This window comes from Halichoeres trimaculatus, unplaced genomic scaffold (assembly GCF_033239565.1).
Source record: "Halichoeres trimaculatus isolate MK-OKI-2021-1 unplaced genomic scaffold, fHalTri1.1 fHalTri1_scaffold_7, whole genome shotgun sequence".
Taxonomy (NCBI): Eukaryota; Metazoa; Chordata; class Actinopteri; order Labriformes; family Labridae; genus Halichoeres; species Halichoeres trimaculatus.
In genome coordinates this window covers 16743280-16771229 of record NW_027437185.1, presented here as the reverse complement: position 1 = coordinate 16771229, position 27950 = coordinate 16743280, and the positions used below count along the sequence as shown (strand labels likewise).

Sequence of the window (27950 nt, the reverse complement as noted above, 5' to 3'; positions counted from 1 at the left end):
TTATGGAAATAGATGGTGTATTAAATGCCTTTGGTCTCCTTTATTAGAGTATAACAGTGGATTTGCAAATCATAGTCCCATTGAAACACAGAGCAAGTTGTACTTGGGGGGATTATTTCCTTCTGATTTAGAACCAGGAACAGATTTTTTTTAGTTGTTGTCGTTTGGCAGAACTTTAACAGAGTTAATGCTACTATCATATGTTGTTTTTATGATGTTCTGCTCCTTGAGAAGAGTTTGTCCTTTTTGGTTGAACTCAGAGAGACTCGATTAAATTGGTTTTCTTCTCCAGAAAGAAGGTTTTGTTTAAGCCTTTTTTCAAGCTAGTCACTTAGTGCGTCCCAAATCGCATACTTCCATACTCAAATACTCAAAATTTTGAGTATACTGCGTCAAAATGAAAAACAGTATGCATAGTATGCGAGAAATGAGTATGCAAAAGTACCAGGATGATGTACTCAAATCGGCCCAGATTTTGAGTATGCAGCTGTGGACACTTAACGCACTCATTTCATCCTCTGGCAGCAATGTATAAATGTAACTTATTGATGTTTTTTACCCGACTCCAACACACCTGATTCAAATGATCAGCTTGTCATCAAGCTCTGCTTGAGCCTGATAACGAGCCATTCATTTGAATCAGGTGTGCTGGAGTGAAGTAACATCTAAAACGTGTAGGGCAGGGGGTCCCCAGGACCAGGATTGAGAAACACTGGGCTATGCTAATGCTAGTTGAGCTAACAGCTATCTCAAATGCCAAAGCTCATTGGGCTAACAGTTACCGGGGCCCTAGCATTACCCGGTGAACCAGGTAAATATAATAATAAGTGGGTTAGACCCTGCACAGTGAATACATGACCAGAAGCACCACTCAGACATTTAATTTGTGGATGTATTTTAACTGCCACAGCGCCCTGGTAGCTCTCTTGGTAGCTTCAATCAGCTGCACCGACCCCCATTAATAAACTCTACACCGCTGATCATGTTATAAGCTGTGTTTAATATACTACTGAAAAGGCTTTGAAAATTTGCTGGCAAATAGTGGCGGTGTTTGGCGGAAACGCGCTGGAGGCCGGTCACAATTAGACGTAGAAGAAGAAGAGGTCGACATCATGTCATCATTCCCGATAAGTACGGCGCTCGGCAGTATGCGATTTGGGTCGGCACTACACCCTCAAAATTTGCGCACTAAGCCAGTGAGTATGTAGTATGCTTAGTACACTCAATTTGAAAATTTTGAGTACACAGTATGGAAGTATGCGATTTGGGACACACTAACTATTTCTATCAGTGTATCTCTGAACAGAGTTTTGGATGTCTCTTGCTGAGTCTCTGTACACTGTCGTAAATTACTTTTAGCGAGGTGAGTTTGTTTTGGAATTGATCAAGATAACTTTTTACTAGGTAAGGTAGGTATCAGTACAGTTACGCGGCGCTAGGGTTTCAAATGTGACATCAAGCAAACGTAGCAGTCGGCTACGGCTATATGTTAGCCCGGTGCTCTGATGTATCTGTAGGCTAACATGACAACAAGCAAACACTGTCAGTTTGTAAGTAGTTAAATAGCTGTCTATATTTGTGTAGCTGACAGCCCAGTGCTCCAAGACAAGTCCATAATGTGTAGTAAATCCTTGTTTTGTCCTGCCAGTCATCTACCAAGCAGAGCTAACGTAACCTCACTCTTCATTTTATTGATAGACTCTCAAGTTTGAACAGACCACTGCAGAATAACTGCTGACTGTGGGTTGGACTGAACATTATCACAAACAGTTTAGCCCCTTTGTTATAGAGTGATACAGCCCTAAGAAAATGAGGCAATGTGGAAGTGCTAAAATCCGAAGTTCCTTGAGCATCCGCTTGAGGCTGGCTCCTAAAGCATGAAAAACCCCATACTAAGCCATTTTCACACCCAAAGTAAAGTTTACAGCCTGGTATGAAAAATGTCTCCCATCTGAAGACCTCACTTCTCTAACAGCACACACTATACGGAGCTGGATTTTTTAACTCTGTAGTTTAGACCCAAAAATATTGTTTTGTATGACTATGTCAATTCCACTCAGTCTCACTTCCTATTTTTGATTTTTTAAAAAAGAGAGAAAACATACTCTTTTTGGATCATGCTCATCTTGGGCGCTCCATCTGTTGATCCTCTCCATGATCTCTGTCATCTTTTCTCACATTCAGGTCATTTTCTCTCTGAATTACCTGCGACGCATCCTCAGTTGGAGCGTGAGCTGCCTGAACTTCCTTGAGTTGAAGCGTCTCGCTGTGTCTCTGTCATCTCACATCTTCTCCTCATGTCTATGCTGAGTTTTCATCCAAAGAGAGCACCGCTCTCACCCACAGTAGTGTACGAGCCTGATACAGACTGACAAGCTCCGCCAGACCCCGCCTCTCCCTGCTGAAAAACATAACTATACTGCTCTATAAATGCAGTAAACATTTGTAATCTAATTGACGTCTGTGGAGAATATGCTCCAAAACTCTGTTTTTGAAACAGACCGGTGACATCATGGAGAGTATGTCCATTTATTATACAGTCTGTGGTATAAATGGACATTTTTACAGAAGAACCAAACATATTTAACTGAGCAGGTTTGGGTAAGAAGCTCATTTGTTATGTTTTAAAGTTTTAAAATCCATCAGCTAAGATGATATAAAGACTAGGAATGAGAGGGCACGGCAGAGTCGACTTACAGGTGGAGTGTTTGTTGTTGTTTGCCCACCTCTGCTCCAGATTTTTGCTAACTAGGACTTACGTTGAGTCAGCATTATGATCATACTGCCCATGGTCTATGTCTAGTGTGAGATCTAACTTTATTGATGAGTTTTTGACCGTTTCCTAGCAGGAGAGAATGTGACTCATTCCATTTAGACCACATTCATACAGCCTACTTCATATAGTGCAATAAAAGAGCATGGTTTGGGCCAAAACAACAGGACTTGAGCATTAGAAAGAGGCTGTTTTCTGCTCTTGTGTATGGAATGTCAAGTAAATTGCCTTAGGTTTAAAGAGCTTTCCAACAGGAAGCTCTCAAAGGAAAGTTCAACAGATGCCAACCAATCAGAGCACAAGATGACAAATAGCCTCCCTTCTTGGGGAAACATGGCTTGGCTGCAGTAAAAAGACGGAAGGTAACGTGCCAGACTGGGGTCTTGTCGGTGATGTCAGGTTGGCCATATCCACTTCTTTTATAGCTTATGATATCAGCTTATCTCAACAAAGACTGAAAAAAGTTATTCTCACTGCTGAGCTCTGTCCAAGGCCCAAATGGGTTTCAGTGAACATTATATTCTTCAGCCTCCATGTAAACCAGTTTGTAGGAGAATGCGTGGAGGCAAACAGAAAAGAACAGAGTGTACCTGTGATACCACTGATACTTTTCCCTTTCCACCTAAGGGAACAGTCTGACATGACAGAGAGGAACATGACACACTGCAGTGTACTCATAATTACATCTGTACAACTGGAAAAAGGCACTGGATGAACAACATGTCACACATCCACCATGAGACTCCACAGAACTTAATCTAAGTTTTCCAATACAACATTGGATTATACATTTATCTCTGCCACATTATTATTTGTTACAGCAGGTGAAGGCTTGCTTTTAAGTCCCTCTGTGGCACACCTGGATGTCTCAATGAGGAGCAAACGTGGGATGCAAAGGGCAAGAAGGATTGTCTTGTATTCTTTGCGGAAGTTTTGGTTAAGAAGTCCGTAGATGATGGCGTTGAGGCAGCTGTTAAAGTACGCCATAAAGTAGCTTGTGACAAAGAGCCACTCAGGTATGTTTGGGGCTACTTTCACAGGGTTTATAGCTACAGCCAGGCCTATGAGGTTAAGCGGAGCCCAGCATACTGCAAACAGCACAAACACCATAAACATAGTCAGAAAGTTCCTCACATCGCTCGGTTTTAGCTTGGTCCTTTGCTCCGGTTTTACTCGATGTTTCACTTGTATCACCAGCACCCATATCCTCATGTAGCAGTAAGACACCACGAGCAGCGGGATCAGGAAGTGAATAACCACCACTGATATGGTGTAGTACGAGCTGACTGTCTGTGCGAACGTGCACGAGTAGATACGAGGGTCATACTGCAGGGATCCCACAAAGAAGTTCGGCACTGTGGCAACGGCGGTGAGCAGCCAGGTGAGCCCCAGGTAGCAAAAGGTGTTCCTCAGGCTGTACAATCGGTCGTAGTGGAGGCTGTGGCAGATGTAGCAGTAGCGGTTGATGGCGATGGCCGTGATGTTGAAGATGGAGCCGATGACGCTCAAGCCCATGATGAAGCCACTCGCCTGGCAGTGCAGGTCACCCATGGTCCAATCATTGTGAAAGATGGCGGTCAGGACCAGGGGGTAGGGGTACAAAGCCACCACCAGGTCTGCCACTGACAGACTCACCACAAAGATGTTGCCTGGAAAGAAATAAAAGGATTAGATAAGGCAAAACCATGACCTGACCTGGTTTAAAAACAGATTACGAAGATTTCCACTTCCTGTTCCACCGATTAAACTCCTTGAAATAATTCCTTACAGTGGCCCCCTGAATGGCGATGGTGGTGTGTCAACAAGTAAGATTTCTGCACTGGTTTAAATATCTCAGCTACAAGATGGAGAGCCTTGAAATAGCTGTTTATGGTGCCCAGACGATAAATATCATTAACTAACACTGCCAACAAATCATAACTATGATTCAGAGTGAAATCATTCTTGGACTGATACCTTCAGGTGATCCTCCATAAAGCTCCTTCATCAGGTAAAAATTGATGAAAACTTTAATGTGGACAACGGGATGTGTCATATCAGACCTAGCTGTCACTTTGTACCCTTAAAACCTTCCACTGTATAAAACAGTTTGAACAACCGTGTGGATTTGGAAAAGAAGGAGGTCAGACTTGAGGGCTGTGTGAACTTGTGATGTAGCCAAATTGGAGCTGGATTTTTTAGGACTTGGGACTCAACTTGGACCTAAGCACTGATGTCAGGGACCTGTGACTGGGTTTGGTATAGACCACAGCATTGATGTGTACATGGCATGCTACTTGTGGTTATGCTAGGCTACGGATATCAGCAGCTAGCTAAAAAAGTATCAATTGAAAAACTGCAGACTAACAGAGTTTCTTGTTTTTCTTTTAGCCTTGTTGAAAAGATGTGACCGTGAATTGTCTCCCTGCACATGACCCCAAATTATGATCGGTGAAACACTCATTCAGTCCCTGTCAACATCATTTATTCAAGAGATCCATCCTGATAAAGGGCTTATGAGCATCCACTATAAAGCTTTATTGCTCCCGGAAACAGCTGGTTGGACATTGGCCTTAAGTGTTTAAAACTCAGGACATGGGCGATTTTGGAGTCAAATTACATCCAAAAATATACTAACATTACACTAAACCTCCCCAGACAAAATGAATCATAGAAAACAATATCTGATTTTGGTACAGGGCAGATGTTCTTGGCAGGGAGGACAAAATACGATAACCAATTGTTATGTTTTCCAAAAGCGATAACAAGAGCATAAAGTCAAGCCAATTGAATCACAGTTTCGCATAATGATGAGGTGGAGATTTGGCCAAAGTGATTGGCTGCAATGAAAACAGATAACCCAGTTTTGTAGAGATCAAACTCTTTACTCAGTAACTTGCTGTTCATGTGTTAAAGAGCAACAGGATGAACGATTTGATGTGATAAAATTTCAACACTTGAGCACCTTAACCTTGACCATCTTTTAGTCTGTCCCCCATTACCAGTTTCAGCAGAACTATTTGTGTTTTCTGGGCAGCCTGAATCACATGTAGGGAGTCACATAAAATGTGCTTCATTTTAACAAAAGTTCTTGGCAGACATTGAGTTGTTTAAGACACAAACCCAACTTGAAAAGTGAAGGCACGGGGCCCTTGCTCACTCAGTCAACAGCTGAAACAACAGGGTTGATTGGCAGATCTGATGGAAGTGGATTTAAAACACATGTCCACATTCAAAGCTTGTTTTAATCCCTGCGCCCCAGAGACAACACAGCTACAGTTTGTTGTTTAGCAACGGGTCTAATTTTAATTCACTCTGCCGAATGTGGTACATTTAACATGGTCATAAAAAGGACTTCAAAGGATAGATTACAAAAAAGTGTAACGAAAGCTATGTGTTATTTTATTTTCTGCCCTCAGAGTTTTCTGTACTTTTCTTTTTTGATTTCTAAAGAAAACATGAAGAGGGTTTTACATTTTTTCACAGACCTGGCAGGTACTCCGCAAATGACATTTTCCAAGTTTCTAAAACAGCATGAGTCCCCCCTTCAAGCCTGCCGTGATAAAAATAAAAGCATTTGTTCTCCATCCCCGAGTCAGCTCAGTGGGCAAATCTGTCAGGTTGTATTTGCGATGCTCGCAGTGGGTGCTGTGAGTGCGTTTGTCATTGTGCAGAGGTTTGATTCCTCGCTGACAACATGTGGCTCAGTGTTATCGTGTTCGCTGGCTGGACAGGGCATGTTGCAGCCTCGTAGCTCACTCTGGCTGAACCCTCTCTCCCCCCTTTTATCGTCGAGGGGATGAGGTAAGTGCTAAAACACTGCTGAGAGGATTGCTGAGCAGCAGCCAGATGACTGTCTTTTGTTTTGTTGGCATCCATTATTTAAACACTGGACGAACCATTACCTCTCTGCTGTTCGATTAACCAACCTGGCTGGCCTCATCCACTTCAAATCTGGCCCACAGGACAAAAAATAATGTTGTTTTAGCAGAAACAAGCAAAGACAAAAAGCTGTCCTCACTCCCAGATACCAGAATAGAGTTGTGGTCCCGATATCTTTCAAAGCTATTATTACCAACAAGTGTGAGGAGGATGGAGCTAAACCTGAATGCTGATTGGTTTCAGACCATCAGGGGACAACGGACTCCCAGACTTTAACTTCTCTGAGTACTTTGGCTATGAAATGATGTGATCCTTAAGTGTCACGAAACTGTCAAATGAGTGAAATGTTGCATCAGTTCAGCTGCATCTTACGCCAAGTTTCCTCTGAGAGCCATTGGACCCCCTGTGAATTATTTGTCTGTCACGAAACATTTTTGGCAAGAAAAAAAAAACACCAATCAGATGCAAACAGCTCAAAACTGACATGACATTTGTCACCAGAATTTGCAGCACACACCAGGCTGCAACATATCAGGAATATATTCCTCAGAAACAGCCTCACGCCCCCCTCCCTGCTCATAAACCTGCATACCTCAGTATTAAAATAGGCTCTTTGCACAGTGTGGGCATATTTATGGCAGATTGCTTCACTCTAGTTGCTCCACATCTAAATCAGATCATAAAAAGAACAATGCATGAAATAAAAAGGGAGTTATGCCGGAGCAAGAATAGGTACATAATGAAGATGCGAGAGCAGGAGATAAACAAACCGAGAGACAAAAACAAAAGCCTACCGGCTGAGTGGATTTCCACTCTGACGACTCGCACGGTTGTGAGCTCGAGTGAGTCTCAAGGGCTTATGCTCCCGTGTCAAACCCACCGTCTGTATCCCATCACTCACCGCGGAAACGTGATACACTGTGCTTGGATTCACTCGGCTATATTTACACACCTTTTAGGAGGAAAGATGAGTTTATACAAACTCTTTGGAGGGTTGACATAAAAAAATCAGTAAAAGTTATTACTACAAGTCCCAAATCAGACAAAATTTCTTTCAATTGTTCATCTCATCATAAATAAGCAGGAAGAACAAGGGTGTTAGCATCGATGTATAAGTGGTGACTGCTTCATAAACACGGTTTAACATCTTTCAGTGATGCAGCCCAGCCAAAAACATCACTGTCATCCTCAAACACCATCCACCAATCAGAATCCCCCATGTCTGGGAGAGTAAGACTCACTGGGCCCTGAGAGGAATCAGACCATCGGGACACAAGCAGCGTCTGGTCTGACAGAGTTTCACTCTTTAAATGCAGTCCTGGAAGCATGAGGATGATGGTGAATTATAATTCAAAGAAACAGCCTCCTGCAGGGGGAGGAAGGAGCAGGAGGACTGTAAATTTAAAAGTGCGTTTACCAAATCTGTGTGTTGAGAATCCAATAATCCTAATCTGATATTACCCTTCCAACATGTGAAAATGAGATGTCATGTGCTATTTGTTGTCGGGAAGAGAGGATTTGTTTAATGTAGTGTGCTAAGTGATATTCCCCGAGGATCTGCGCTGTCAATGTAAATTGGCTTCTGGTTTGACTCACCAAGTCGGCTGACTCAATTAACCCCCCTCTGGACACTCTGGTTTTCAGGTTTTATTCATGACTGTAGACTGACTGACGGGATGCAGCGCATGACTTAACAAAAATTCAATCATCCTTAGACCCACAGCTTCCCTGAAACAAACTCACGGTCAGACTCATCTTCCCTTATTTCCGTATTCCATCTCTGTCCCTCTCCTCCTCCTCCTCCTCCTCCTTCTCCACGTTCTCTGCCACATGAGTGCATTTTCTGAGTATATTTTTAGTGTGGTCAACCCTCAGTGGGAAACTCAAGTGTTTACAGCCCATTGACACTCCTATAGTGCCACGCTTCAGCCTTTGAAGATTCCCTCCGCGGATCCTGTCACATTTTTACACTCGAGAGAACCTGCAAACCTGTGACAGGGGAACATATTGCTCCGATTCTCCTCAAATGTATTACGTAATAAGAAATATACTGCTCGAGAGATGTACCAGAATCTAGCAAGCGTGTGCACAAGCATGTTTTTTGGGACTTGAGTGGTTGAGGGATACACGGAGGCAGCGTGCAGGTTGAGTGAAGTGAAGCGGAGTGAAAAGGTCCTGCTGCTGCTGTTGTTGGGAGAGTGGAGATGGGATGTATTCAGCAGACCCTAGATTCTGCAAAGATTTACCTCCAAGTGTAATCTGAGTGACCGTAAATCACAAATTATTCCTCTATATATCACTCACAGCTCAGTTTGTGGGCCCAGAGGATGTCATTGCATTATACTGTGCCTATCAGCCCTTTACAAAACTGCCATCCATCACAAAAATTGATTTTTACAGCGCACAGATCCTCTACACCTGTTCTTCATTTAAGTCTGTGCTTTCCTTTCAGACTGTCTGTACAATTAAAAATTCAAACAAAGTGAGCCAAACCTATAAATAGCCTGTTAGGAGTACGGAGGAGTTTGCATGTGGAGAACAGCAGGAACAATTTCAGTCATTTGAGGACACACTTAAAAGAAATATAGGAATAGCAGCTCTAAGCTGCTGTAGGAGTCTCATGTTTCTGCTCACACATGCTGACCATCAGGGACACGCTGACACCAGCAGGAGCTCTTGTGTGACTGGAACCTGTCAGTCCATCCAATTAGAGTCCTTGGAGAGGACATTTGAACAAACCTGCCTTCTTGTTTGGGATCAGTGGACTGTGTTTGTTTTTTGTTGTTTTTTTTCTAAACTGGTTAATCAGATAATTCTCCGGCTCCCAAACTTCCAGCTGAAATGCTTTTGGCTGGCACACACAGGAACACACGTGTTATGTAATGTGTTTCAAAGTGTAATTAAAAGCTCATTATTCTCAACACTTGCTGACCTAATCCTGCTGCCTGATTTGTATGTTCTCATTAGCGTCATGTTGTGATCACCAGGTTTAGTCTTTTGCCTTAGCAGCAGGCTTCCCTGACTTTATTTTTAACCATTTAGATGCTGTTAATAATGGTGCACAAGCTACGATCACAGCCTTTATCAGGAAACAGCTGAAGCTTCCCGAGGAAACCGCAAGTAAAATCTCGTTTCACAGAGTCCACCGTCTGGGAGGTAAGAGGACTGATTCAAAAAGACCTAGACCTATTGTTGCTAAGTTTGTCAATTTCAAACAGAAAGAACAGGTTAAGAGCCGGGGCAGGGAGCTGAGAGGGACGGACTTCAGCGTCAACGACCAGTTCCCTAAAGAGATCCTGGAGAGACGCAAGGTCCTGTTCCCAATCAGGCGGAGGTTCATGGAAGGAGGCGCCCGAGCTGTAATTTCTGTTGACAAGCTGTTTGTGAACAACCAACTTTATCGCGATCCAGGTATCACTCCTTGGCTGTATTAACGTCAGGTAAATAACACTACTCACCACTCATTAACAAAATAAACATAATTAACATACTAAGTAACCAGTAACAGATAATAGAATGCTCACTGCTAGTCTCCAGGTGTGGGTTTATTTTTATTATTATCACGATTATTTTTTTGTTGTTTCTTTTGATGTTTTTTCTATTCGATTGTTTGCGTTGTCTATGTTTTTTTCCTTCCCCTATTCTCCTTGTTTTTCCCTTTTTTCTCTCTCCTTTTCTCCCCTCCACAACTAACTGCAACATGAATATTACGAATTTTATTATTTTATGCTGCAATAACAGCTGGGTCTTAGACAAGTACAACCAAAAACATGTCACTTATAGCACCTCTGCACTTCAAACAGCATGTGGCCACATATCAACACTCACCATGCACAAAAACACACTCACAGCATGTGGATTTAATGCACATAAACAGATACAGAATCATCACACAGGGGATTTCACTGGTACACATACGTACATGAGTGTAAAATGCATGATCACAAAGATGCATGCATACAGGCACACACATACATATATAACTGCTTGCACACATACACATAGTTTTCCTAGTTGACTTACTCTGCTAGCCGAGACATGACACCACTCAGGTTTATTTCATGGAATATACGTGGAGCTGGTTCCAGGGAAAAGAGGCTAAAAATATTTAATAAATTGAAAGATCTACAGGCAGACATTGTTTTGCTACAAGAGACTCATTTATCAGAGACAACAGTGGGTTCACTCTCCACTGCACAGTTTCCTCATGTGTATTCAGCCTGTCTCAATTCCAGACAAAGAGGTGTAGCCATACTAATAAACAGAAGGGTAAACTTCAATGTGGAAAACACAATTACTGACCCAGAAGGCAGATTTTTAATTATCACATTAACTATCCAAAGTATGAAGCTATGCATTGCTAACATATATGGGCCAAATGTTGACGACCCCTCTTTTTTTCACTCCCTGTTCACTTCACTCTATGACCACTTAGATAACACGCTCATCATAGGAGGAGACTTCAACATGGCCTTGGACTCAGGAATGGACAGGCTGAGTGCAACAGGGAACCATCGGCTCTGGCAGTCCACTAAGGTTGTTAAACAATACATGGAGGATTTTGGGCTTTGCGATGCCTGGCGTTCACTCCACCCCACTCTTAAAGAATACACATATTTTTCATCAGTGCACCACTCATACTCCAGAATAGATTTCTTTTTAGTTAACAACTCAAAAATGAGCGATATATTAGAAACTAGTGTTCATCCCATCACCATCAGTGATCACGCACCAGTCTCACTGACTCTAAATGATAAGAAAATAAAACCACCAACAAGAAGCTGGAGATTTAATTCATCATTACTTAAAGACCCTAATTTTGTCAGCTACTTTGAAAAGGAATGGTCTTTATATTTAGAAAATAATGACCTACCAGAGACCTCAGCCTGTGTCCTCTGGGAAGCAGGAAAGGCAGTAATGCGAGGAAAAATAATCTCATTCTCGTCACACAAGATAAAGGAAGAGAAGCAGCGGACAACTGAATTGGAGCTGAGAATCAAATCACTAGAAGAAGTTTACAGAGCATCCCCCAACGAGCAAACACTGAACAGTATTAGGAAGGCTAAACTTGAGTTGAATGAAATAATTGAAAAGAAAACTCAGTTTATGCTCCAAAGACTACGCTTGGAGAACTTTGAACATAGTAACAAATCTGGTAGATACCTAGCTAATCAATTGAAGACAAAAAAAGAAAAAGCAATGATCAACTCTGTTAAAGATTCAGCTGGAAATATCACCCATGACCCTGACAGAATCAATCACATCTTTAGGGACTTTTATGAGACACTTTATTCATCACAAATTGACCCGCCCGACAGCAGTATCAAAGAATTTCTGAGCAATATTAACCTCCCAAAACTGCAACCGCAACAGGGAATGGCTCTGGACTCTCCCCTCACAACAGAAGAACTCTATAAAGCACTACAAGACATGCCCAGTAATAAAGCCCCAGGTCCAGATGGTTTTCCTGCAGAATTTTATAAGGCATTCTGGACCATGCTGGGACCTACATTTTACAAAATGGTCTTAGAGATCAAGGGAAAAGGTAAAATACCTAAAAACATGAATTCCGCAAACATTACCCTACTTCTAAAACCAGGGAAAGACCCCACACTCCCGTCCAGTTACCGGCCAATATCGTTAATAAACACCGACCTCAAAATAATCTGCAAAGCCCTCGCCAGAAGATTAGAATCAGTTACTCCTCTCATCATACATCCTGACCAAACAGGCTTCATAAAGGGTAGACATTCTTCCACTAATACGCGCAGACTAATAAATCTGATTGATTATGCCACCACACACAATCTAGAATCCATATTCATCTCTTTAGATGCAGAAAAAGCATTTGACAGAGTCAACTGGAAGTTCTTATTTGCAACATTGAACAAATTTGGATTCGGCCCATCCTTTACTGATTGGTTGAAGATTTTATATAATGACCCAAATGCATGCGTCAGGACAAACGATCAAACTTCCCCAAGCTTCAATCTGCAAAGGGGTACTAGACAGGGCTGCCCACTCTCTCCCTCACTTTTTGCTATCTTTATTGAACCTTTAGCAGCTAGTATCAGACAAAACAAAGACATTAAAGGTATTCACGGTAAAAGAATAGAACACAAGACAAGTCTTTATGCTGATGATGTATTACTTTTCCTCCAGAACTCACAAACGTCTCTTGCTCATACAATCACACTCATTAAGAAATTTTCATCAATTTCTGATTACTCCATAAATTGGTCAAAAACTACTGTTCTCCCCATCAACTGTACTTTCCAGAATAATCAGGATATTGATCTAAATTTGGGGAATATTAAATACTTAGGAATAAACATTTCCCCCTGTCTTTCTGAACTAATAAAACTAAATCATGTCCAGCTTCTTAAAACAATAGAGGATGACCTCATACGGTGGACATCCTTACCCATATCACTCATGGGGAGAGTTGCCACCATAAAAATGATGGTTCTACCTAGAGTCAACTATCTGTTCTCAATGATCCCCACCAAACCCCTTTCCGCCTGGTTTAAATCGTTAGACTCAGTCATCAATAAGTTCCTCTGGAAAGCCAAACCTCCACGTATCAGCTTAAGAACTCTACAAAAGACTAAAAACAACGGTGGCTTGGATTTGCCCTATTTTCAACTCTATTTCCTAGCAAACAGATTGCAATATATCTCAAAATGGCTGAATCCCAGCCAACTAGATGAACCATGGCTTGATGTAGAGCAAGCACTATGTGATGACCTAATAATTTCTAATCTGCCATTTATCAGCTCAACCGTTAGACATCATAAATGTTACAAAAAAATCAACATTAATTCCACTCTTACAGCCTGGTGGGAGTTCCTTAAATTAACCAAGTCTTCAATCATTCCGTGTAAGTTTACACCCATCTGGAACAACCCTGACATCCTACAAAATAAGAAAATGATCAACTTTACCCAGTGGAATATTAAAGGTATTAAACATTTTGAACATATCATTCAAAACAGAAACTTCATATCATTTGACATACTCACTAAACAATATGAAATCAGTAGCGCCAAATTCCTAGAGTACCAACAAATGAAATCCATAATTAGCAAGAAATATAATTCTGACCAGCTGGATTTACAACTTCCTGTTGGGGTTGCTGAATTTATTAATCTTAGTGCCCCAAAACTGTTATCAAAGATATACAGACAACTAGTCAAGATAGAGGATTCCATCTCACTCCCAACAATAAGGTGGGAAACAGATTTATCTGCTAGTCTCAGTAATGACAACTGGTCGCAAATATGTTCAAACACATTTAAAATGACTAAAAACTCAAGTTTACAACTTATACAATACAAAATTATCCACAGAATCCATTACACAGGACACAGGATGTTCAAGATGGGTCTAACAAAATCAAACATTTGCTCACACTGCACCAGTAACGCACCTGATGATTATTTACATGCTGTATGGTCCTGTACACCTGTTCAGAACTTTTGGCTCCGGGTGTGTGAAGACCTTTCCACATGGTTTAAGTGTAATATCCCTGTATGCCCCAGACTATGCCTTCTTGGGGACCTGGATGACACCTTTCTGAACTATAACTCTGCATATTTGGTCCTCACTGCCCTATGCATCGCAAAGAAAACAATCCTCTTGAATTGGAAAAGCAAAAAAAATCTGTCCACCAATCAGTTTAAGAACCTTCTATTAGACTACATCAGCAATGAAATAATGTCTGCCTCCTCCTCTAAGCACAAATCGGAAGATGTTTACACTCTCTGGTCCCCTGTGATTAGCTCCATCACTTAGGCAGGTGATAGGCAGGGATTCCGCGTCTACTGGTGGTTGGACAGGTGCTGGGAGGGCTGGGATTCCCCGGGCTTCTGGTGGTCCCATGGGGTGCCGGGCTGGGCTGTCTGTCGTGGGGGCAGCGGTGGGTCTGGCTGGGGGGGGGTGGTGGGTGGGGGTGGCCGGGGGGTTTGGGAGGGTTGGGGCTGTCCTGGCAGCGGTGAGTGGGGGCTGACAGTGGGCCTTGGACGCGGGCTGCCGGCACCAGGCTGGACAGCTGGGTTACCCCTGACGTGTGCTGGGAGGTGGGCTGTGGGCCCTGGTGCCTGAGGGCTGCTCTCTGTCCTGGGGAGGGGGGCGGCCCGGGCCAGGGGGGCATGGGCCTGCCCGGGCTCGCCTCCATGGGGACGGGTCGGGGCTTGCCTCTGGCGTCCGGTCCCTGCTCTAGAGACCATGGAGGCCTAAGTGGGAGGGGTGAGGGGGTTAACAGGCCAGAGGGTTAACCAGCCCCCACTGTGTGTGTGTGTGTGTATGTGTGTGTGTGTGTGTGTGTGTACTGTGTGTGTGTGTGTGTGTGTGTGTGTGTGTGTGTGTGTGTGTGTGTGTGTGTTGTGTGTGCTTGTGGGCAGATGGGGGTACGTTCAGATGTGTGTGTGTGCAGGTCTGTGTTTATGTACGTGTGTGAATTTTTCTAAACAATGGAATAATATTATTATTATTATTGTTATTATTATTGTTATTATTATTACCATAATTATTTTTATTATTATTATTTCTATTATTATTTATATATTACTATATAATAGTATATATCTCTCTAATATACAATGGGCCAGGGTGGTCCGGGGTGTCCTTGACCCTCTGGCTGCCACGGCCCGGTGCTCTGAGTCTGGCGGATCCTGGGCCCCCCCTGCCCCGGTGGGCCCCGGGGAACAGGGGTGCCTATTGCTGCCAATAGGGCGGCTCACCCTCCAGAGGGGAGCTTTCTCCTCTCTGGTCTTACTTTGCCCCACAGCCCTCACTCCCCCGCTCATCTAGAGCATCCACACACTTAGGACCTTGAGGTGCACGTTCGTCAGGTGCGGTGGTAGAGGTCCTTAGGGACCACTTCTGCTACACCCTGATAAGACTTGCGCCTCAATTTTACTTACACTTAGACATCCCTACATGATACCAACTACTCTACACAACACACACAGAGACCCTTGGGGTGGGCCAAGTGGTATATGGTAGGCAGGGCACTTTGAGCTAACCACCTGAAGGGCACTGCCCCATGAGCTACGAGGCCGTCCACTCCCCAATTTTAACTTTTCTTTTTAAACTGCATTAGGATCACAAACATCCACACACTACAGAGCGGGGGAGGTAGGGCAGGGGGCTCTTCTCACACCCCTGTTTCTACCATGCCCCCTGGGGCATGGGGTAAAAAGGGGATCCGCTGCCTTGGGTTCTGGGCGAGTGGCACAGCAGGGGTCCCGCGGCGCCCCGGAGGATGCCCATGGCTTTATATCTACTTATTTACTTATTTACTTATTTATTTATTTATTTAATCCTCTTTTTAAAATTATTTATATATGTATGAATATATGTATGTATGTGTATGTGTGTGTGTATATGTATGTGTGTATGTATGTATGTGTATGTGTGTGTATGTATGTATATGTGTATGTATGTGTATGTATGTATATGTATGTATGTGTGTATGTATATATGTATGTGTATATATATATATATATATATATATATATATATATATATATATATATATATATATATATATATATATATGCCGTGTTGTGATATTGTTGTGTGGTCGTCTTGTGGTGCTGTGGTGTTGTTGTGCTGTTGTGTGAACGTATGGGTATGGATGGACAGAATGTTTATGTGCGGGTGTCAGGGTCCACGGTGGAGGGCTGGTGAGCTGTGATAAAGATGAGAGGGGGATAGGGGTGGGTTGGGACAGTAGGCTGTGTACGGGGGATACTGGGTTTCTGGGGAGAGGACTTCTGTGGTCTCTGGTGTCTGACCGGGTGCGCTGGGGGCCGGCACCGACTCGTGATAGGTGGTGGCCTGGGCTGGGTCCGTCCTCCCGGGTGCCTGGCCGAACCCCCCATCCTCGGGGGTGAGTGGCCCTTGGGCACAGGTGACCCCTGGTCTTACCCCCTGCACTCGATCGGGGGCCCTGCGTCTAGCGGGGCCTGCAGACCTCAGTCCCTGGCCCCTGGGGTCCTCCCTCTGCAGTGTCGGGGGCCTGCCTCTAGCCTTCCCGGGACGCTCCCCCCTTGCCTCCTCCTGGATTGGCGTGCTGCTGTCTCCATGGTGGTCTGTCTGGGACCTGTGCTCTGTTGTGGCTGCGGGACGCCCGGGGATGAGGGCTATCTCAGTGCATGTCTGGCCTCTGGGAGCAGCGGGGCCACATCTGCATGATCACTCCTTGGCATGATCACCTGACCCAAATCAAACCCAATTTTCTATACTGCCACCTGTAGCCCTATATGTGTAGGTGAGTATATGAGTCTGTGTATAGATCTATATACGTATATGTACCTCTTTGCAATTGTCATTGTTGTGCTCACTGCTACTCATGATTTCTCCAGTTCATCTCTCCAGGTTCTTCTTGTGATTATGACTTCAAAGACCCCAGGATACTGTCTCCTTTCAGGCTCAGTAGCTGGTTATTTGTTTCTCCTGTCTGTAGTCATCTGTTCAGTTGTTGTGGTTGTTCTCTACTGTTGTTTTGTTGTCTCTCTCTCCCCCCCTGTCTAGTCTCTTCTCTACAATCTTTTCCTTTTTCACTGTTTCTTTCCTGATATCACCTTGTTCTGGTTAAGCAGTAATCTTCAAACTTGGCAATATACGGGAGGGAAACTGTATGGATACATGTATGCGTATGTATATGTATGTGCATACATACGTATGTGTGTGTGTATGTATATATATGTATGTGTATTTATGTATAAAATATAAATATATAATTTAAAAAAAAAAAAAAAAAAAAACAAACACTAATAAAGAGTATTATTTTAACACTCAAGGGCAGCTCTATACATTAACGGCTCCCTTTGGAAAAGCAAATGTGTTCTGCACAATACGGCAGCCAGACCATAATTCTGTTGTCGTGACGCTGAACAGGACAAGGGGAAAAAAAATAGAAAAAAAAAATAAAAAAATAAAAAAAAAAAAAATAATGGTGCACAATGCTTGGTATCCTGCTGCAACATCAAAACTACAACTTCTGAGATCTTTCCATCCCAGGAGACATTTCATACACTAAATCTCTTTGTTTACGGCTGAGTTATTTTTGCAGAGGAAGTGTGCTTTTTTCAATATTTATGAATCAGGAGAATAAAACATGCCCTCACCACTTTTTGTGTTAGAACTGCCTGTTATGTCACAAACCCTAATTTATCACTGAAACCATCCTGTGACTTCTTCTTGTGCTTTTTTCTGTTTCTTTACTGTATTTTCTTCCATGCCACACAATAAACAGACTCAGATATGATCAACGCTTCATGGATGGAAATGAACAACACACACACAATTTTCAACCAGAAGATAAGACTAATAATAGCATTTGCTTCAGGACCAAGCAAAAGAAGAAAAAAAAAGAAAGAAAAAGGAGCATGGAAGAGGGTCAATATCAGTTTCTTTTGAAATCTTCTGGACTTGACAGGAGAAGTGGATTACTCCTCTGCTTTTATGGTTCTTACATGGGAGACAACAAACAGGATAATACAGAGATACAATCAGCTTTCTATGGAAGGAAACGGACTTCAACAGACACAATTTGTAACTCAAGATAAGACTAATCAAAGCATTTGTTGGGGGATTGGAAAAATCACTGGTATATGGATCAATTATTCAATTTGAAATCCAGTTAGACTCTACGCACAATGTTCTCTGCCTCAGTTCGTACTGAAATCATAAAATGTTCACATGTTAAAGCTTCAGTGAGTAGTTTTTAGCTAGCAGAATAAATTTAATACTGTTTTCTCTTTTTTGACTTAACACAGCAAACAAACTATCCACAATTAGATTAACATTTTTTAAATGCTCATAATGTCATAGAGGTCAACTACAGGCCACTGAAACACACTGTTTATATTTTCCTCAGCTAAGAGGGATGATGAGTCTCGGGGGTGTACAGACTACACACAGAGGACTGAGTAGCATTAATTTAGCTTTCTGTCCCCACTGAGTGAATGTAAAATATCTGTGTTTTTTACTGAAAAAGTATCGCTAAAGGGTCACAACAAATCCTCCTGGTCTTACAGATGTTATGATGAGGATCTGTTTTACTTGGAATGCCTCGCCACCTATCGTCTGGCCCGGAGTCTCACACACACTGTCGTGAAGATGTGACTTTTAGCAACATGTGTATTCGTTTCTTTGTTTAAGACAGAAGCATCGAGGCGATGTACATATCAGCACAGTTACATAGCGCTAAGGTTTGAAACGTAACTTCAAGCAAACATAAGTTAGTACTGTAGGTTAGTTGCTGGTGTTGATGCAGAAATAGCATTAACACAAGATTTGTTCATTTTCACTTTATTGTGTGTATCAGTTTTATGTTCAAAGTGACTGAAATAAACTTAACTAAACTAGTTGCCGGGTATAATGGCGCAGCTGGCAGCCCGATGCTCTAAGACATGTCCGTAATGTGTGACGTCAGTAAATCCTCGTTATGTCCTGCCAGTCATCTACCAATCAGAGATAAGTTAACCTCACTCTTCATTTTATTAATAGACTCTCAAGTTTGAACAGACCACTGCAGAATAACTGCTGCATGTGGGTTGGAATGGACATTATCACAAACAGTTTAGCCCCTGTGTTAGCCTTTGGCTCGGGCTGTATCACTCTCCTGTTCAGCTTTCTTCTGCTCTTCTGTTCTTTTTCTGTCTGACAGTTAGGCTTCAGTGTCCACCATCACTACAAAAATTGTTTTCAAGACAGAAACACAGGCAGTAAATATATATTTAATTTTTTTCAAATGTCGTATAAGTCTTTCTTTTTACTTGATGTGCATGTGGTTTCCGATATCAAGCAGACTCTCAAAGAACTGCTTTTATATGGTCTTCATTTTTTATAAACAGATGTTTCTTCTTGGTATAGACCTGTAAATGTTTTGTTATGATTGTGCGCTATATGAATAATGATTAATAACAAAAACATGCAACCTCTGGTGCTTAAGAGTGCTAAAGAATGCAAAAAGATCAATTTTAGAGAGATAAACAATGTGATGGAGTTTGATTATAATTTTTGATGGAAATGTGTTGTATTTAAACACAAACAAGGCCCCAAGCAGTCAGTAAAAAAAGGTGGACTGACTCAAGTTTAGGATTTTGGGGTTGCCAAATGTGCCTGTGACACCCTTTCGGACATACCCCTGGATGTATATGTGGAAATTAAAATTAGTTAGGGTATTTTTAAAATATAACTCAAAGTGAAAGGCAAGTTGAAGCATCTTATTTACAGGGGACACACAAACCAACACAAAACTACAATCATCACAGGAGCTTTATACTAAGACTTATCGCTTTGCACTGTGGTGTGTTTACTGCTGGTAGTAAATGTGATTAACTATTTAGATGTCTACCTGTGACATAGAAACCTTTAGTTTAGTAGTTAATAAACTCACTTACCTTCATATAAAGGGTTTGTAAAAAAAAAAAAAAAAAAAAAAAAAACGCACACAGGAGTCTGTCCAACTAGGTCAGATTACGTCAAATTTCTGACGTTGAGTTCAACTCTTCATCTGTATAAATGTGGGAATCTAAAAACAATTCCTCCTTCCAGAAGTGACAAAGCTTCACTTTTAACTTAGGTGGAATCACTTCACCACCCCTTTTATGAGCAACACAAGTGTACTCTGTGTTTACTGGGGAGTGATACAGTGTTGGCCACTTTTAGTTTCCACAAGATGATGCTGACAGGCGATGCTGTTAAAAATAAAACCTTGGCACACACAAGATGGTTAAAATAAGGGTCCCTTTGGTTATTACAATTACAAAGGGAAAATAGACGAACTAACATTAAAAAAATTTGGGTTAGAGGGAATCTTGAGACCATCTCGTGCTCTCAACCGCAAGTCAAGTTTGCCCTCTCTACATGGAACACAAATAACAAAAATAAAACACTCCATCAGGTTTTATCTAGCATTGCATCATTTACTCAATCTAAAGTCATCCCGTGCATGGTAACAGAATAAAAAGCACAGGTTTCTTCTGACACTGTGGCTCATTTATCAAAGGCTCCAGGGTGAAGTGGCTCTGTTGAGTGATGATACCATGTTCTTCAACTAAGACAAACGGCATCCAGGTGACATTACAAATATCTTCCTGCTGCCTTTAGATGTAACACAAGGAAAAATGAGGTTGATTCTAACATTAAACCCATCCCAAAGGACACCAAAGCCATACAACAGCTTGTCTGTCACCTTGGCTGCCTCCTCCTGATTAATCTGAGGATGGAGGACCAGGGAGAGAACCAGATGGAAAAGAGGGGGAGTTGTTATTTATATAGAAATATGAAAGCAGACAGGCAAGGCAACACACTGAGAGTGTAGCGGCAGTGATAGCAGCCTGTTTGTCCAGGGTCACACTCTGCATGTTGTATTACATAATTTAGTTATGAATGAAGAGAGCAGGGGACCCCACACACTGCAGCTCATTGACACCAGAATGTTTCCGCCTGGAATTCACCACATAAAGACAATATTTCTAAAATAATATCCCAATTTCAAAGCAAATACCCCCAGCAACTCTGTTTCAAGTGCGTTTCAGACAGAAAATCAGCCTCATGTTGACTAAGACAGCAGCTTTTCAACATTTAATCTCACAATTCTGGGTGTTTTAACCCCTCACCTGCATTCCTGAGCTTTTTATTCCTGAGCACAGACAGAATGACGAGGAAATTTCCCAGGATGTCCACCACTATCGTGAAGATCAGCACGCTGGCCAGCGCAGTGGACACTCCGGCTGGAGACGCGCTCAGTCCGCACTCGCTCTCATTCTGGGACAAACAGCTCGACCCGTTCACATCCTTCACCTCCAAATCCATCTCCCCTCAGGCTGCGCGGCTCATTGGTAGGGATACTCCAATATCCAGCTGAGGAAAAAACAATACAGACCTGAAAATTTCAAAGGGTTTTCACTGGATGGAGTCTGGAACTTTTTGAGGGACCTTACCTCACCCCTCCTTCCCCTCCTCCTCCTCCTGCTCCTCCGCCCGGGGGGAGAGCCGCGAACCATGACATGATAATAGGCAGAGTAATTGATTCAACGCACGCTGGAAATATAAAAGGTTAATTTTGGAGGTGACAAAGATGCCTGCAGCTCATGTGTCGTCCGCTGTAAGGTCCTCGTGAGTCACCGAGGCGCTTCCTGCGCGCGGTGGAGCTCGTTCAGGAGGCATGTGAGCGCTCTGCTGGCTGTGCGTAATGGAAATGCGAGGATACGGGGCTCACACACACACACACAGCGGCAGAGTCCTCTGTTGGCTTTTGGCGGCTTTAATGAAGACTACATTTTTCTTCATTACTGTCACGAGCCAGGCAGGTAGACTGAAGCAGAGTAAAAAATATCTGAAATATGAGCGTTGCTATGCTTCTTTTTCTTTTCTTTTTTCTTTTTTTTACCTGAAGGCCTGTATCTCTCTCACTGAACATCAACCTGAAAATAAGCCTGCATTTAGATGCCTGGAATGAAGAACAGTAGCTTATTTAACTTTAAATGTCTACAACAGAAGTCTATGAAACTTGGCATGTCTCGGACTGTCTTCATGAAAATGAAGGAACTACACTTAAGTGTATGGAAATAGCGCCGTCGTGTGTCCAACCCTGACGTTGCAAATGCATGGAATAAAATTTATTTTAATGTCATAAATTCAAATGAAGGCATAGGTTGGCTTCCAAACCGGCCAAACCCCTTTAGGCTTTGACAGTTTCCCATTCACGTTGATTGTGATTGTTTACTGAGAAAGAATGGTTCCTGTGTATGTAAAATAAAATCTGACGTCCACTTTGGGAACAAACAGTTTAAGGTTTGCTTTAATCCATCAAGCTACCTATAATGTTATACTTCTTTAGGCCCTGTTAGAGCCTGAAATGTAACAATTTAATTTTAAAAAATGTAATAAAACCCAAAATGTAGCAACTTTTTTGTGGCCAGTTATTATATTGTTTGTTTTATTACATTTTAGGCTCAGTACATTTGTCACATTATTGACCAGTTATTTAATTTCAGGCTTTATTACATGGTTTTAATCACATTTTGGGGTCTTTTTGTCTGTCATTTTTGTAGCCTCAAACCTTATCTGCAAAATATTTTGACTTTTGTTACTGTGTTCCTTTTGTTTCTTTTTATCCTCTTTTTAAAGTAACAAAAATATTAATTGCCTGTTCCTGTTTTATTTTGTACCTATGAGATTCTGTCCTCTAACTCCTGCTCCATGAGTTTCCCAATTAAAGTTTCCCCTTATCCTACCTCTAGCACACAAATGAAACACACAAACCCCAACCCTGACCCTAACCCTAACCCTACAAGGCGCAAACCCTTACCCAACCCTTCCTCTAACCCTGAAACAAACAAACCCTGTGATGGGGCAAAAGTCACATCTGAATAACAGTGAGTTATGTTCATGGGAAGCCAAATCTTTAACCCAGAAAATACTGCTGATTCCAGATAGTCCTCACATTGCTTATTTATTTCTGACTGCGTCTTACTTGAGCAAACAGCACCTCACACCTCACCAAGATACACCAGCTTCAAAACTGCAACCCTCATGCATGAGGCCACAGAACTAACCAATGTGCCACACATGCTGGTGCCTCATTGCCAGAGCACTCCTAACACAATATTAACACACTGTTAAGTCTGCGTCATACTTTCATTATTTCCCTGAGTTAAACAAAATAACCAAAAGTTACTAAAGGAAGTCACAAAGTACAAGTTAGTGTGGTTCAAACTGCAACACATTAAGCAGCCACTGGGGGGTGGCTCCAAATGAAGGGAATCTCTATTGACTACTGTCTTCAAATGCCAGACTTTACATTAGGATTGAATGTGTCCTTTATTAAATGAGTAGATGAATAGTTGTGTGATTAGATTGTAAAGCTAAAACTTATTTGTTTCCTTTTTTAAGGCCCAAAGTTTTTCATATAAATTAACGTAACAGCTTGGGTGGACAGGTGGAGGCTGCTAGCTACCAGCTGCAAATAATATAAAGAAGTCTGTTCTCTAAGTTCAGGTTTATGATTTCTAGCTTTTACTACGTATCAGGTTTTGCAAGAAAAAAAGATCCAAAAGATAGAACTAGGGAGTCAGACAGGAAGGTCAAAGTCTGTTAATCAATCCACATTTCAATACAGAAGAAGGAAGACAAATGATCAAAGGTACCCAAAGACATTAGCCTGAAACAAAGTCAAAAATCAAGACACAATAAAAACACAGAAGTAACCTTTTCCTAGCCAGATGCCTCCATATGTCAAGATCAGATGCTTTAATTTCAATGCAATAAAACATTTCAGAGTTGAGACTTTGTGATTCTAATGGGGATGGGGACAAATGTTTTGATTCTCTAATTTCAAGAGAATGGAGCATTGTATTTTTATTTATTTATTTGTTTGTTTAAACATTGTTATATAAAACAAGAAGAACAAACAAGTGAAGAATTCAATTTGGGATGTATTTTAATTAATAAAACCTGGCTGTATACAAGATATTTTAATGCCTCATCACAAGGTAAATGCATATTTCACTCCCGACACAACACAGTGTTTAATCACTGTAATTACAGATGAGAATACCTGTCAGTCACTGTAAATTAGTCTCTAGTTCATTGTTTACCTGCTCCAGGGATACACTCTGCATAACTTAACTGAGCATTTATGATGCAAGGAAATAGATTCTTCATCCTCCAATCAATATGAAGCATACATTTATATACAGCTTCTTCTAAGTGGATATTTGTTTTCCACTTGGCCCAAAGACCTGTATGTGACCTCGGTATAATGACAAATCTTTTAGGGAGAAAACATTTATTTGGCAGTGAACGTTTGCATCCTCTGAGGTGTTTTCATGGTTGCACAGGTGTTCACTATCTACAAACACTTAGATCTCGAACTTCCGCAAACGTCGCCTGGCTTTTCAATAAAAGAAAAATAAACACTGACAGGCTGTTCATTTCTTTGCTCGTTTCCATGAAGAAAAGTGAACAGGCAATCAGTATGCACACCAAACTTAATGTTAAGACCAAACCCTTTTAAATCAAAACCTTGAATAGAAAGCAGATTTGATGAGGGCTGAGTTATGCTGCACATTAGTCGGCATTTCAGAGTAATACATTTAGTAATTATAGATGACAGTATTTCCAGATGGTTTGTGCATTATTTATTATCATTGAGACAAATCTTGAAATAAAAAACTTGTGTGAAGTAAGGTTTTAAAAAAAGAACATGGGGCGAGGTCACACACGACATTATCAGATGAACTGGGAATGTACAAGTCGGCTTTAAATTTTGTCATATTTTCTATTATTTCTCTACAAACCTTGATTTTCACCTGTTTTTTTTACATTACTGCAGTCCCAGTGAGTGTACAACTATGTGACGACAGAAAGAAACATTGTAGAGTGGTAACACTGGTGGCATTATTAGGTTAGGTTTCACCAACATGTTGTGCTCAGAGCACAACATCTAACAGGCAGTGTCTCTACTGTGGTCTACGGACTAAGGCGAGGGAGCTCAGACTCACAAGGCCCTTTTGTGCACAAGGCCAAGAACCTGTATAGGGATGCTCACTGTTGATTAAGTCATAGCAAATGTATTAATTCTTTCTTTCTTTCCTCCTGTTTTAGTATCTGTTTGATCTGCAGTTGTTCATATCTGGAAACAGGGCTTGGGTCTGTTAGGGGTGGCAATGTCCTTAGGGTTGGACTTTAGTTGCAGTATGTTCTGTAACTCATCTGCAGGGCATAAAGTTTCTATTGGGACAAGGGGTTTCCTCAATTAGCCCTTATCCTTTTCACAAGAGCACAAGTATCTTGTGTTTATTCATCAAATCTGGTTGAAAGACAACCAGAAAGACATCTGAGGACAACAAACCAAAGTTAACAAAAAGTGGTTTGTTTCCACTGAAGGCATGTCACACCTCTTGTGTTTAGCCTGACGTTTCAAGCTAATTTTGGAATGTAAATACACTAATTTGTTTGTTCAAACTTCATGAGAAAATACCTAGTTCTTTACAAAATTAAAACCATGCAGAAAACTGAAACAAACAAAAAACTTACCTATCTGAGGCTTGATGTGGGCTACCAGTTAATGGCTAAAACAACCAAACAATGTCATAGTCCATTCTCAGTGAGGCTACCAGAACAGCATCCTGTTAAGGTATTTTATTGAGCTTATCCTCAACACTTACCTTTAATAGAGTTCACATTTTCAATTGACTGGAGCAACCTAAAACTGAGATCTGTTGTTGTGCATGCTGACCCACTATCTACATGGGTCCTTTGATTAAGCTGGTGGTTACAAATACTTTGTTTCACCTGTGTGTTTCCTGCTATGAGAGGATGAATTGAACGCTATGAATTAGGATCGACTCGTTACCCTTACAACCATCAGCTATCAGAGCACTCCCGTTATTTTTCTAATGCTGTTTCTTCTGAGATGCAAAATATAAGAGTAAAAAAACATAAACCTGAAACAATACAAGCTAAACGAAAAGTTGTCTCACATCAAAGTCACAAAGTTCTTCTAGAAATTTGGATGTCAAAATCTTCATCAGATGAGTAAAAAAATAAAATTAAAATGAAGTTAATAGCCTAAAGAAAATCTGAACAATTGGATGAGTAAATGTTCTGGAAGTTTCTTTAAATATGATTGTGGTGGTGGAAAAAGTATCTTTCAATGAGTAAAAAGTCAGCCATGCAGCTGTATCGGTCTCATTAATTGAAATACACACCTTTAATAACATTAAAACCATCTTTATTAATCTGATCTGTCACTTTGCAACACTCTCTTCACTTTGTTCTTCCATACACCCTTTCCTTAAAACACGTCACTGAACACTCTGAACACCATACTGTCACATCTTTTGAGCTACTGATACATCCTTTTATCCTTGTGCCTTCTACAACAAGCCTTCAGTACTGTACATTGAAAATATGGCTATGATTGCTAGCATTACATAGACACACAAAGTGACAAAAATCTAAGGCACTAGGATTCATAGACTATGGTCCAAATATTCTGCTGAAGCACACATAAATCTAGGACGATGAAGGACTGACAAAAATGTTCACAGACTGTTTCTGCTCAGATGTGACATTAGAGAAACATTACATGGAAAATATAAAACAGGAGCCCGTGATTTGTCTTTTTTCTTACTCAAAATATAGGAGCTCACGTGTGCAGTCTTTGTGATGTAATGAGCTCTATTATATTTCTGGGTATAAGGAGATTGGTCTTTCTCCAGAAATGATAACCCTTATAAAATGGAAATATAGGCACAAATATGTCCTGGGATGGCTGATCTCCAAGATGCGTGTTCCACAGAGCCTGAGGAGAGGACACAGGTGGCTTTTAGCACAGAAAGTCTCAGCACCTGTTCATTGACCATCAGCACCATCACGGCCGATATGTTTTGATCACATCTTTGATGGGCCTCCTGCATATTGGACAACAGGCATTGATCTGTCTCTTCAGCTTAAGCCCACAGTCGTTGCACAGACACATGTGTCCACAGGTGTAGATGACTGTGTCAACCTCCTGGTCGAAACAAATGGTGCATTCTCCGTTTTTTCCAGCAGGGGGCAGCTCTGAGGCAGGGAGAACAGGGGAGACAGGAGGACTGAGAGGCGAGCTGGGAGCTGTCACTGTAGGAAAAGAAAAGAAAACATGAGTGGGTCCGGATCAGACGTAGATGCATGTGGGTGGATAAGTTTCCTTCATGTCATCACACTGAAGTCATCATCATGATAGCTCTTATTTCAAATGCTTGTCATATTTCTACAATTACTATTTGCATTGCTACTGTTGCTGTTATGTGTTGTTGTCTATCCATCTTTATCAGCTCTTTCAGTCTCAACAGATGGCTGTTCACCAACGAGTCTGCTTTCACTGGAGGTTTCTGCCAGTCAACACTGACATTTTCCTTTCCTGGGTTATTTAATGCTTTCTCTTGGTGATAATGCCAGGTCTCTGTAAATAGCATAATAATCTATACCTGCTCTGTATATCATGGGATGACCTCTGTTGTGATTTGATGTTTCACTGACACTGGTTAAGGAAAAAATGCAGAGTTCAAATCCCCAACAGTGTTACTTTTTTTGTTCTTCTGAGACCTATGTTTTATGTTTTCATTAATTAAAGACAAGTCCAAATTTCTACTCCAAATCTTATCTTCTTTAAACCATTACAGCCCTGTTTCCTTTGTTGCAACTCTAAAAGCCTCCTTCCCAAGCCCCGTTGAGTGACACATACAATAAAATCCTCCACAGAGCCTCCTGCTGTGACCTTGTGGTGGTTTTCCATATACATTGTAGT

General features: G+C 41.6%; 2 protein-coding genes across 3 annotated transcripts in view; both read right to left on the bottom strand.

Moving 5' to 3' along the window:
- Positions 1 to 900: 900 nt before the first annotated feature.
- On the bottom strand, positions 901 to 21837 carry LOC141793238 (melatonin receptor type 1C-like). The gene is made up of 3 exons (XM_074673762.1): positions 21595 to 21837; positions 21271 to 21514; positions 901 to 4422 (listed from the first exon to the last, which is right to left on the bottom strand). The coding sequence occupies exons 2-3, from the start codon at positions 21464 to 21466 to the stop codon at positions 3557 to 3559; spliced, it is 1062 nt and encodes a 353-aa protein (XP_074529863.1). The 5' UTR covers positions 21467 to 21514; positions 21595 to 21837; the 3' UTR covers positions 901 to 3556.
- A 2972-nt stretch (positions 21838 to 24809) lies between these two features.
- neurl1b (neuralized E3 ubiquitin protein ligase 1B) overlaps positions 24810 to 27950 on the bottom strand; it is a 32869-nt gene continuing 29728 nt past the window's right edge. Inside the window, exon 6 of one of the 2 annotated variants that reach the window (XM_074673760.1) lies at positions 24810 to 27280. In XM_074673760.1, the coding sequence (XP_074529861.1) occupies positions 27033 to 27280 (248 nt within the window). In that variant the 3' untranslated portion in view covers positions 24810 to 27032. The remainder of the gene's footprint in view (positions 27281 to 27950) is intronic. The other variant, XM_074673761.1, reaches the window with a different exon arrangement.

Coding starts and splice junctions, on each gene's coding strand:
- LOC141793238 (XM_074673762.1), bottom strand. CDS start 21,466: ATGGATTTGGAGGTGAAGGATGTGAACGGGTCGAGCTGTTTGTCCCAG. Junction 4,423..21,270: donor TAAAAAGCTCAGGAATGCAG/GTGAGGGGTTAA, acceptor ATTTCTTTCCAG/GCAACATCTTTGTGGTGAGT.